The sequence below is a fragment of the Pagrus pagrus genome, assembly GCF_965226575.1.
Source record: "Pagrus pagrus genome assembly, chromosome: 8".
Classification (NCBI taxonomy): Eukaryota; Metazoa; Chordata; class Actinopteri; order Spariformes; family Sparidae; genus Pagrus; species Pagrus pagrus.
The window spans coordinates 15,303,492-15,316,612 of NC_140192.1; the positions used below are offsets into that span (position 1 = coordinate 15,303,492).

At 38.2% G+C, this 13,121-nt stretch overlaps 1 protein-coding gene across 5 annotated transcripts; it reads right to left on the reverse strand.

The window, feature by feature from the left end:
• Positions 1–155: 155 nt before the first annotated feature.
• Positions 156–10,863, reverse strand: LOC311262006 (uncharacterized protein). 5 transcript variants are annotated; one of them, XM_084361100.1, is made up of 13 exons: positions 10,807–10,863; positions 8,160–8,777; positions 8,036–8,072; positions 7,374–7,453; positions 7,134–7,214; positions 6,901–6,960; positions 6,715–6,750; positions 6,486–6,590; positions 4,075–5,947; positions 3,677–3,775; positions 2,510–2,908; positions 1,250–1,414; positions 156–991 (listed from the first exon to the last, which is right to left on the reverse strand). In XM_084361100.1, exons 2-13 carry the CDS (start codon positions 8,724–8,726, stop codon positions 711–713), a joined length of 3,783 nt encoding a protein of 1,260 aa, XP_084217226.1. In that variant the 5' UTR covers positions 8,727–8,777; positions 10,807–10,863; the 3' UTR covers positions 156–710. The 5 variants fall into 5 exon arrangements, with proteins under 5 accessions (XP_084217226.1, XP_084217225.1, XP_084217222.1 ...); XM_084361099.1 differs by having other exon boundaries at positions 3,686–3,775; positions 6,715–6,789; XM_084361096.1 differs by having other exon boundaries at positions 6,715–6,789.
• Between the last annotated feature and the right edge of the window lie 2,258 nt (positions 10,864–13,121).

Here is a 13,121-nt window from a genome sequence, read left to right on the forward strand (position 1 = left end):
CACTTCATCCACAACTGCCTTTATGCTTGTCATTCATACATACATGCCAGAGATGAGGCCTGACGGGCTGAACAAATCACTGAAATACCATGAGTTCATCATTTTATGAGTGGAATACAGGTAACCTTTGCATTTGTTCACAAATGAATTCCAAGAACATTATTCTGGGCACTTTATTGGTGGTAAATTGTTATACAAAATCCAACAAATTAAAGTATAGCAGTGTACCAAACAGAGTAACGAAATACAGTATACTAGATAAATTGGTCACAGAGGTCAATTTGCGGAAAAAAACTTAATTAGCAATCATTTAGCTAAATCTGTAAATAATTTGTCAGTATATATGAGCTATCTCAGTCCAAATGAACTTGATACAATGAAATGGTGAAAGATATACTGTGCAAAATAACAGAAAAACTACAAACCATAACACACAAAAACAAAAATGTTCAAATATCAGTCTATTCTTGGCAATCTTAACGGACTGAAACACTAACAATGTCACAAAAAGGAAAAGTTGCACAAAACAGATTTTGCCTTTGACAACATATCAAGACTACAAGTGGTGAAAATACCCAACACACTCTGCTGTGGATCCAGACTGCCTTGATGGCTGAACTACAACTCCACAGTTCGATTACAGCAGCGACCTTTGTGGCATGTTGTGATCTCTTCTCTCTCCCCCTCGTTTCCGGTCTGTCTCTTCACTTTCAATTGGTCCAATAAGATTGTGACTCCACTTGGCCAGACCAGTTACTTTTTGTAGCTTTGGAACTTCCTTTTTGTCTTTTTAGGGAAGTTATCCTGTTTCTGACGTAGTCCTTTACACCTTTCCATGAACGGGTCCCCAGTGCTTCTGGCTCAGCCTCAAGACACTGAATGCAGTCGTCTTTCTGGGGGACCTTGTGTCCTTTAATGAAGCGCATCATGTGTCTTTCAACAGCAAGAACCTCTGCTTCCTGCCATTTATGTACACCGCTATTTTGGGCACCTGTAGGGTAAAAGGGAAAAGAGTGAATTGGTGCCATCTCAAATAAAAAAAAAATTAAAAACAATCAACAAGAACCTTTAATTGCGCAGTGCTCTATTTCTTTACCAAGCCGTCTAATTTTTGTTCTACTATAAAACACACCAGACATTTAAATCTTTCAAACGACTACTGTTATTGTTTATCAAACATAAGTTTGTTTAACTTAAAAAAAAAATAAAGGAAATGTATAGAATGACTGTTGATGATCACCATTTCTACCTTTTTTGCCCGAGTTGACAGATTTTTGAGGCGCAGTCATGATGGCCCGTGTTGTTGCTCCGTGTGCTTGGCCATGATAAAACTCTGCTTGGCCATAGTGTGCACCCGCATGCTGACTGTGAGTCCATGATGCAGCTTGTTGTCCTCTTGCGGGTGTAAATCTCTCTGCATTGAAGACAAAAGGAGAAAGTCTTCTTTCACATTTCCTATTTACATAATGTATCCACACATTCACACACAACCACTTATATAACTGCAGAAACCCCAGAGAAATAAGTGAGCCACAGTGCAGCACCCAGACAAGGCTCAATTCTTGTTCAAAAGCCATTTTGTGGTCACCGTTCTGCCGTATACATGAATGACACAATTTAATCAGTGGCCTCTCAGGATACTGGTCACCCTCTGTTCTTTTCACCCAGTAAGGTCTGTGTTACAACATTTGGTTTGCCCTCAAGATCTTGAGTCATTAAATCATATTACTGCTTGGGTTGATCTTAGACAAACGAGCAGGAGCATGTTATACTTTGAACACATCTAACTGGAAAAAAAATCCCACCACCTCCAGTCAGGCCTCCCTCCGAAGCCACCCCTCCAAGAGCAGCGCATTGTTGTCATCACTAACCATATGAAACTACCTCATATCTCATTCACATCTAAGAACACACACACACACACACACACACACACACACACACACACACACACACACACACACACACACACACACACACACACACACACACACACACACACACACACACACACACACACACACAGAAAGTAAAAAACGGAAATGGCTTGTTATTACTTACAGCTGTCAAGTGAGCATGTTAGCATTGGGAAATACTGGCTGCACGTTTGAGTGCACTCAGGTAGTCAGATATGTTTGTAGACAGGCATTTAAGTCATCCAATCATTTTATTCAGGCCTAATGAAATGATTGAATGTGTTTATTCAAGGCCTCTGAGAGCCACAGACACTGGATTTTTTTCTTTTTGTTAGAGCATTAGATTTATGAATTTAGAAATTCAACAACTAAAACAAAAAATGCTTCTAATAGATCACAGCACTGATTTCCACTTACTTGCCTTATGACACCAGATTAAATTGACCAATGTAAGTTATTCAATAGAGGTCATGTTTTAACGTCCATTCAAGAAGTGTTTCGCAATGCTAATCTCAAAACTGTGATGTATGACTTAAAGTTAATTTTGTATGAAAGGAGCTGCTCAAGGGGAAAATATAAAGACAAATTCTTACCATTACAGCCTATTTCAACGTTATCCTGCTGCATGCAGTTGTTCTGTCGCAGTTGTTGGACTTGATTATCAGCACCTACAGTTTGGCCCGCCTCACTTCCATCCAGATTCATCAGCTGTGGTGTTGTTGTTTCATGCTTCCTGGTCTTTTTTGATGTCTGAGCTTCAGTGTCTTTCGCACCACATTTTCTATGATTTTTTCGGGAAGTTATCCTGTTTCTGACGTAGTCCTTCACACCTTTCCATGAACGGGTCCTCAGTGCATCTGGCTCAGCCTCCAGACACTGAATGCAGTCGTCTTTCTGAGGGATTCTGTGACCTTTAATGAAACGCATCATGTGTCTCTCAACAGCAAGAACCTCTGCTTCCTGCCATTTATGTTTGCTGCTGATTTGGGCACCTGTAGGGTAAAAGGGAAAAGAGTGAACTTGTGCCATTACTAAAAAAACAAGCCCTAAAAAGATTCTTTAAGATTACACAGTGAAATGTCTTCATCTTAAGGTTCAAATAGAGTTTTGGTCCTAATTATCCTTGATTCACATCTCCCGACAATTGGAGGAGAAATCTGGTCCCGGGCTTTGGTAAGCACCGATGTTCTCTGGTAGTGGGAAGGGTTTACAGATCCAGTATTAAACCTCACCAACTGCTGGCAGACTCATCAGGCTGCCCTGATAATTTCCAACATGACATCACAAAGCAGCTGATGGTGTTGCGCCCTAGCCCTTGAGGCTGACGTTAGCTAGCAAACTACTGCTGACATGGTTTTAAATGGAGAGTAAAATCTCGCCTCCAGTTCTTGCATCTCACATCTGTTAAGTTTCTCCTTATGTGGTTAATTGATCCAAAAATTTGTGTCGTCTGAGCGCAGCATAAATGTTTGTTCAAGACAGATCTTATTGTCATTACTGCCACACTCTTTGCACTGTCCAAACCCTAAATCCTGTCCATCTTCACCATCTTTAGTAATTTGATGTCATGCTTTGACACCAACTCTCCTTTGATCAGCATGAACGCAATGTTTGGTATTCAAATTACATTTTTTAAATCAAAATATTTATGAAAAGTTTTAAATGATTCCCATATGCAGATTTCTGATTAAAACAATTTCAACCAAAGTGGCCCACACTTAAAAAAAAAAAAAAAAGTTAGTATGACTGTTAATAATCACCATCTCTACATTTTTTGCCTGAATTGACATGGCGTGCGCTGGGACGCTGACTGCGATTCCATGATCCACCTTGTTCTCCTCGTGCAGGCTGTAATCCCTCTGCATTGAACAAAAAGAGAACGTCTTCCTTTATATATCCCATCTACATACTCTATACACACATTTACACGAACACACACTTATATTATTGCAGAAAAAGCCAGAGAATGAGTGAGCCACAGTATGGCACTAAGACAAGTTTTGGGTTCCAATATTTTTGTTCATTTTCTGGTATCATGTGCCACCGTTTCTTGGTTTAATGACAGACTGACAACCTTTATAAATCCTGCATTTAATCTCAAACTATGTAAAACTTAATTCACATCAGAATCATCTAAAACAAATAAAAATATTCTTACCATCAAAGTCTATTTCGATGTCATCCAGCTGCATGCTGCTGTTCTGTCGCAGCGCTCTGACTTGATTATTAGGGCCTAAAATTTGGTCGGCCTCATTTTCATCCAGGGTTATCAGCTGTACCATTGTTGCGTAATGCTTCCTGATCTTTGGAGCCGTCAGCGCTTCAGGGTCTTTAACTCCACATTCTTTGACATATTTTTGGATGCAATCCGATCCATTGGAGTAACACATTGCCTGTGGTCGGCCGAACAGGAAGGGATTCTCACTGGGGACTCCACATGTCTCGCGAACTTCTACTAAAAGCTCCATAGCAGACACAAATGTTGGTTTTAGTAACACAGGAAACATCCTTCCACAGTTTCCCCGTATGTCAACTCTAGGGAAGAACCCACACAAGGTTCTTTCCAAGTCCGACACCGAGAACTCCATGCCAGCAAGCAACTCTGACTGCTTCCGTGACATGAAATCCTTTAGTTGCAGCGACGATACATCCGAGGCTCTTCTCCGGTTGAAAATTATTGTTCGAGCGAGTATTACCTTGGCCAGAGCAGTGTAGTTTTCTGTGGAGGGATTGTCTCTGAGTTTTTTCTCAGCAATAAGATGAACATTCTCCATGTGGAAACTCAGGCGCTTTACATCTTGAGCAAAAGGCACCTTCTTGTCTGTGTTTGATTTAGTTTCTCTCAGGGATGACAATGCACCTGAAGAAACGAGCTTGTTCCATTTTTTCTGGTAAACTGAGAGAAAGCTCTGTGCAGATTCTGCCAAACTTTCATTACCACTCTTGACTGCATTTTCCTTGACAATACCACAGGTCTTCTGTAGGTGGTAGCCAAGCTTGATGGCAAGGGAGGGAATGCGGTACCTTTTGTTTTCTGGATCGTAGCCTGCCAGCACATTCACTGCAGACACCACATGTGGGAAGCTTGAAGGGAGGAAGAAGTCCTCCAGTTTCTTAAGAGGGGTTGTTTTTTGAGCTTCGAGTACAAGTCTTGCTATCTGACGAAGGTTTTGTCTTATATATTCATGCTTCTTCACGTCAGATCCGTAACGATTGAACAACAGCTCACCAAACTGCAAGAGAACCGTGTCATCTATGACAGTTTGTGTCACATCATTGTAAGTCATCTTGGTGAGAATGCTTTTAAAACCATCGGTTATGCCAAGGTCGTCTGAAGCTTCAAGCACACAGCGTACTGCAATACGATTTCTTCCGATCCCTGATTCATTTCCATTCTTCCCTCTCTCTGGGCACAACTTCACGTGTCGGAACAAGGCATTCTTCATATAAAGGCCTCGACAGTGAAGGCAATGAAGAAAGTCTCTGGCTTGTCTCATGTAATTTGGTCTTTTTCTGACGGCAAGCTGGCCCTTCCCACTTTTCAAGACCTTTTTATTATGAGCAAAGTTTCCTTGATTTATTAGTCTGTTCCATATCTTTTGTCTTTCTCTGGATTTTATGGGATACTGAAAAGCAGCTGCAACCTCTTTTTTGTCGCTGTGGGCCTGCACAAAATGTCGTGCCATTTTGGATAATGGCTTAGAGCAGAATACACAATAATTCCTCCTGTCATAATGACGTTGTTCTTTAGTATTCGTACTGGGCAACACTACAGTTTCAGAGGACTTCTTCAGATTAGCTGCACATATCTGTTTTGGAAGACTGACACTTTTGGCCTTCAACAAAGAACCTCCTGATTCGTCTCTTCTTTTCTCTGGGAGAGAAGGTCTTTCGTCTGTGGGGATGGAGGGCTTGCTGTGACTGGATTCATCTGAAGAGCTACTGTCAGATTGGAAATCAGAGAAGTCCCCATTACTTTCAGGAATGTAATCAAGATCACTGCCATCCTCAGCTGAGGTGTTTTCTTTTTTCTGAAAGAAAAAAAAAAGTCTTCTATTTAATTTTTTTTTTACAAAGACACAAATATCTCTATGCTAACTCACCACATTTAATTTGAGAGAGATTTGTTTTTAAAAGATGTATAATTCATCTTCATTATACTTAAGTATTTAATTTACTAATGTATGTTAAGTTTATATTCAGGCCTCCATGCCTTGTGCTGAAAAGTTAAGAATATTCTTTTATGCATGTGTAAAAACCACTACTAAAACGTGATGGGTGGCACTAGAGAGGAGTGCATGATAGACACCTGAACCATAGGAAAAGAATCGTTTTACTGGCATTGCATTTCTAGCAGCGTAGCTTGGTGTGATCGGCCACTAATGTTTACAGGGCGTAACAAATAAATGCAACATAGCCAAGAGAACATACCCAAAAATGACTGTGGGTTATGCTCTGATACATCACACGCTCAGAAATGATCATCTGCTTTACACTAATACTAAGAACATGAAAATGTGCCATTTGTTAAGGATTAAAGAAACAAACAGAAAAAATAGAGGTAGGTACCACTGATTCTGCATCTGACATTGGATCTTCTGGTGTATCAAAGGTCTCATTCTGTTCATCATAGGATGCAGGTGATGAACAATCCGCTGAAAGTTGCGACTGTGACTGAAAAACAGAACAGTGAAAATGTAACAGTCATGAACCTTGACTATCATTTAAATGATAGCATGAGTGGACCTATGAAAGGAGCTGTTAGTCATGTTAATATAATAAATTAATGTGGAGCTACCTTTGACTGAACCTGCTGTGCATCACTGGTCTTATTCTGTTCATATTGGGACAAGTCATCCGTTGGTGAGAGAGACTAAAAGTGATGACAACAACAGTATAATATTTTTACACATATTCTAGATATGAATTGTTGGACTTTTTCAATTGCAAATTGAACTGCAGCATCTAAAACATCTTAACCTACCTGAACAGCTGTGTGTGGTGTCTGCCCATCACTGCTGTCATCTGGAGGTATCGATTCCAGCTTAATAGACAGAAGAGATGTCAACAGAGAGAAACTGTGTGGACTTATCTCTAATCTTATCCATAACCGAGATTTGAGCAATTTATCATTTTAAGTTTTATAAAATCATACAGTAGCACTATGTAGGAACTATCCAAAATAATATTGAATTTTTAATTAACACACACACTTACATGTTTATTCAACTCTGCCAGTTGTTCAAGTAGTTGTGCACGCTGATGTAAAAGCACCGTGCGCCGTATGTCATTGTTGGCCTGAAAGCAGATAAGTACAAAACAAATAAAAAATTAGAAGGTGTAATCTTAAGGTAATATTCTTCCATAAAACTCTCCCGGGTAATGTCAACATGATGGTAGCTAACAGGTAACAATCATTTGGTAGATACTAGTTTCAACGTGCTGTAAATTTCATACCGGTGCAGTAATGTTTCCTCCCTGAGATGGCTCTTTGTTAGGATGAGCTGCTGCATCGGGGACAGACTTGTTAGCAGCTCCTGAGGAAAAGAGGATTAAGTTAAACATTGTGAAAGGAAATTGTAGGCAACATCCAAAACTTCTGCAAACTGAACTGTAGTGCCTGTCTGAATAAACGACTAATCTGTAGTGTGAGATGTTTTTTTTAGTTTTTTTTAATGATAAGTTATTTTTGTAATGATCCTCCTTGTTACCTGTCTCAACATCTTCTGATTAATGAATATAAACACAGGAGCCACTACCTGAAACATATACAGTCTGACATAAATTCTCCTTTCATGAAAATCATAACGTTAAGTTTTTGTTCAAACTCTTTTAGAGAGGTCTTGATTCAACTAACTACAACTACAACTACAACCAAAACAAATAATATAAATCCCCTTGTATGCCTTTTTATTTTTTGTGGGGTAAAAAATTCTCTTTACATTTGTAGAATCCCTAATTTGAAGTCAAAATCTCAAGAAGAACTTTGGGCCACCCTGGTTTAGATCGATCCATCACATCCAACATGTTTTACCACACTAATGAGGCTTTTCATCCTCCAGTAAAGGATGAACATGCCACAAGCCACAAATCACAAAGGTATTACAAGCAGCACTTACCCCTGCAGTGTGATGAAGGTATCCACTGACGCTGCTCCTGAGAAGAGGATGAAGCACAACTGTGAGTGTTTCCAGACACAAACTCCAGATTAGCTCCATCAGAAGTAGCTTGAGATGTACTTACATGTTGTTGTCCACATGACGACAGGCTAATGGGTAGATCTTGAAGTCCGTTTGGTAAACCCTGATTGGTGAATGGAGGTTGAAATGATGCTTTGTAATGGCCTTGGGTTGAGAGAAGTGGTAGCTGTTGGGGCCTACAGGGCTGTGGAGCTTGGTTTGTTTGGGGAAGAGATAGTGGGCGTACATCTTTTCCTTGGTTTGTAGTTAGCAGCATTGATGACGTGTGAGGGTTTTGCTGAGCAAAGGACATAACGTGGGAGGAACTTGGGATAGCAGTGTTGGCAAACAGCGCGATGGATGAGGAATTGCTGCTACTGTGAGATGTTTCATACAGGGCAGTGCGGTGAGTGGACGGTAAGGTGCTGATGTCACTGATACAGCTGTGGATGGATGCCTGCAGGTGGTCGCAGGAGGGTCTTTGGCCAGAGGACAAGTCCAGGCTGAGATGCTGAGAGCTGGGCAGTGGACTGAAGATGGATCCTTGAGCTGAAACTGTGGACCAGCCATTCTGGCCTGCCCATGACTGACAGGGTATGTTGCTCTTATTTGCTGCCAGGTTGTCCATCATTCTACATAATCATCAGAGTGTGTCGCTTGGAGTCTCTTTCATTTAGGAGGCCTAGTAGAGCAAAAACATGCAGAATTGATCATCAGGGTCACAATGTGTTTGCATTTCTAATAAATGAGGACAGACAAACATATGAACACCTGCTTTAAGTAAATCTGCTATGGTAGTTCCCACAAGCAAATGTGACTCCAGGACCACAATTTGCCAGGATGACACGTGATCACACAAACACGCACACAGAGACTCACAAGGTGATGACATTACCAGCTAACATTGTCACGGCTGGCAATTATAAGCCTGCATTTTAAAGCATCCATCTCAATTTATTGTGGATTTCCTTTAACCTTGAGTAAAATTAAAGAAGTGAGAGCATGAGGTTTATGATACTCAGCTCAGTGAAAACATGAGAGAGAAAGAATTGATTGAAATCAGCTGGAAAGGATGTTATCAGCAGATAAACTGAAAATAAGAAAGGTGATGGACACTTCATGCTAGATTGGCTAGGAGGGCTTTGGGTCTCTAAGAGTCTTTGGGTTTTGGACTGTTGGAAAAAAGAAACTATTTTAGGATTTCACTTTGGGGTCTTGGAAATTGTGATTAGCATTTATTTTACATTTCTTTGATATTTTATCAAGTGAATGTTTAATCGATTAGTCATTAAAAGAATTGTCAGATTTATTGATAATGAAAATAATTTTTTGCAGGCCTATTAGTGATCAATCTGCCAATTCTTTTCATCGATTAGTAGATTAAACATATTTGTCATAATAAAGAGAAAATATCCATAATACAAACTCCCAGACTGTTGTATTTGTCCAACAAAGAGTACAAACCCAAAGATTTATTTTACTATAAGACAATTATATGCCTTTCACCAACCATTGTCAGAACTACAGTAACATCACAGACCAATAACTATGCATTAATACATTTAATTCATTCATTCCTCCAATCACTTGCTACTGTAATATTCAGGGTTGCAGTCATTTCTATTGATTATTTGACTAATGGTTTGGTCTACCTTGACAGAAAATAGTGAAAAATGCAACAGTGACATATTAAAAATGCTTTTTTTTTTTTTGACAAACGATACTCAAGACAAAGAAAAAGCAGCAAATCCTCATATCTGATCATGTGTGTTATTTCTGCTTGACAAACATGATCATCAGAATACTGTTTCAGCTCTGGTACCATTTGTGAGAAGTCTTATGCTGTATCTAGATAAGGCAAATAGCCAGCTTTGTAATGAAATTTGTGTCCGCTAATAGTTTGTCACAAAAATGTAATTATTCTGTTAATAATTCTCAAAATGACTAGTCCTTCTGCCTCTTTATAAAATCTACAATCTATAAATGTGCAAATATTGTTCAGTTCTTATATGAAAACGCTTGACTTAGTCCTTTAGTTAAGTATAAGTGGCATGTTGGACCATGACTGGCTTCAAAACACAGATTTAACTGTCCCCCTTCATCATATTAGTGTGACAGCAGCCTTCTAGTGCCAGACTGCACACCTGTCTCCACAGTGAAGGCAAAACATCTCAGTGAGGTAACAAATATTATAGAGTGTAGAGGGACTTGTAACATGTTTGTTTAGAAAATATGCTTTGCTATTACAGGGTATGTCAACCAAATTATTACATACACATTTTATCACTCACCTCTTGTGTCACGTAGTCACACAGATAGTTTATTTTTCTAGGTTTAAGATGCCAATTTCTGCCTCAACACCAGTACAACGGATGTTAATGTATTTGCAGGATTCGTTGCGAACGGTAATTAACTTGCCATTCCTGATATAAACATACATTTGTACTTACTGTAGGGAATAGGCAGCTATAGCTAGCTAAATCGCTGCAGGTGTGTGCACATCGACAAACGAAGCTAAGTTAGCTTAGCAGTGTGGCTTCAGTTCTATGGCTACCGTTAGCCCAGCTACACTGACTAGCTGTTTGCATGCTTGGCTGTAAAAACGTATTCCTGAAACTGGAAACGTCTCAAAAACGACTAGACTAGAGTATGACTTATCTGTGGAAAAGACGTCTAACTTTGAGTCAAATGTTTGAACATCAGTACAATACCTGTGAACATCACCGGAAGTAGTGGCGACAGTTTGTTTACCTCACGGCTCTGCCAAGATACGACTTCCGCTTGATTTTTCAGAATAAGAGCGGCATCACCTACAACGGAATTAAGTGAATTAAACCTTCTGAAGATAAAATCAAGTTTGTTGAGTGTTACAGAGAGATAGAATGTGAAAACTTACCTATTTAAAGCCATTTTTAAAAAGAATACTTGAAATAATAATAAATAATGCATCAAAAAGTAATAAATAAAGCCAATTTCTAGATAACATTTTTATTAAACAATATGTATATACAGGCTTACCATAAAGTTGAACTGCCTCTTTGTGGGAATAGATCAAAAGTCAATCAAAGCTAGTTGAGTGTATTAGTAAAGGGTCCATACAAAAAAATATATACTCTCTCTGACTTTGTAGACGGACAGTTCTTGCTCCTTTATGACTGACATAACTTGCTGCTGATTCATATAAGAACTCTGATTCATCAAATAATCACAGCATACATGAATATAATTAACAACTCGTCTCCAGCAGGACAAAAAAACAACCACATACAAAACTAACTTACAGTTATAAACTTACAGTTACTTACAAACTACACATAATTTAAACGAACAGCATCAAAGGCAGCAGCAGCATCTACATATTATTATAGCAATTGTGGAAATTGTATCAGTATCAGTCTTTTTTTAACACTTTTACAACTTGATGAGAAAAAATTGGATGGTGTCATCCTATTTTCAAAACACAAGACCATGCTATTTGAGATTAGAGTCTTTTTCAGACATTTTATCACAGTAAATGTAGAAATAACAATCACGATACAAAGAACACAAGTATCGAGTATACTAAGTATTTATTTCATTCATTCATTTTGATCAAGGATAGTAGTTGGGATAATTATAAGATTAACAACTACAAGTAATATAAGAGTTGTTTGCAGCACTGTGCAGCAGAAAGTGGAAATAAAATGTTCAGAGTTCAAAATATATTAGATTTCGGACCGTTTCTATTTTGAGGACACACACACACACACACACACACACACACACACACACACACACACACACATACACTTACAGAGTGAGGTACAGACCAGCGTGAAAATCAATAAAACTCCATCAGTATTAAACAAGCTGCACAACTCTTCTCCAGTATGACATGTTTTATTCCTCACGTTTTCAGCTGTTCAGCTTCATCAGGGTGGTATGAGGCTGATTCAGGTTTCTTTATATACAATCAGTTTTTTCAGAAAGAAAATAAGAAACGAAACAGTTATTTAATCATTAATAGATTAAGAATAACTATTGTATTTTCTACAATTGTCTTTTATGATCTGTGTTTATTATATTTTTTACATTTGTTTGTAAAATCACACGACTGTTTGACTGACTACCACATAATTCTGAAAAAAAGCTGCTGGTAATTTAATTACACATCGTGTGAAGCAGCATCCATCTGATGTAGGCTACATTTCAAAAACATATAGTTATTATTAGTTATAGTTATGCTCCTGCTGGTATTTCCTCTATGTTGATCATATGTTGATCTGGACATTGACATTGGACATTTGTGTTATTGACCATGTTTACACACAACAAATGTCACATACATCTGAAGAAGCACTGTGAGAATCAAATACTGAATTAAAATAAATATTAAACATTTGTTTCCTCAGAAAAAACCCAACAGATACAAAACTGAAATAATTCATCAGAAAAAAATTTTAAAAATAAAAACTGATGACTGATACTACTATACAATGTTGTTTGATTGAAAACAAAACAATCAGCTTTGATTTACCAAGTTTGTCTCCTGATGATGTGAAACATTTTCAGCATTTTGTAATTACAAAACAACATAAACAAATATTCTCATGATCTCCATTAAAGAGAAAGTCAAAAGCAGGTGTGACTTTCTTCATAAATGTTAGCAAAATAAAATATAACTAAATACTTAATGACTGAAGATTTTGAAAGTACAGGTTTCAGCTGAAAACAACGATTTAATGGAAATCACTTTGCAGTCAGTTTGCCTGAAAAGTGTAAACAAAAATTAAAACAACTTAGAGTAATTTCATTTCAGACAGAAAAACAATTTATGTGACGCTCAACAACAAATTATAAAAAAGACAATCAGTCAGATCCAGAATGTGTGTTGATCCTCTGAACCACTGAGACTCTGAGAGTAAAAACTGAAATCTGACAAACAGAAACTGATGTCTGATGATGATAAAAGTTAAAGAAACAACATATTTGTTGTAGTGGATACAGTTTATGTTTTATTGTGATCTGATTAAAAACAAGATGCTGC

Bases quoted from the DNA above. Each gene is read 5' to 3' on its own strand.
- LOC311262006 (XM_084361096.1), bottom strand. From the start codon at position 8,726: ATGATGGACAACCTGGCAGCAAATAAGAGCAACATACCCTGTCAGTCA. The intron at 7,454-8,035 runs GTAAGTGCTGCT...TCTTTTCCTCAG, and splicing joins ACCTTCATCACACTGCAGGG to GAGCTGCTAACAAGTCTGTC. The intron at 6,591-6,714 runs GTAGCTCCACAT...TCTGTTTTTCAG, and splicing joins CACAGCAGGTTCAGTCAAAG to TCACAGTCGCAACTTTCAGC.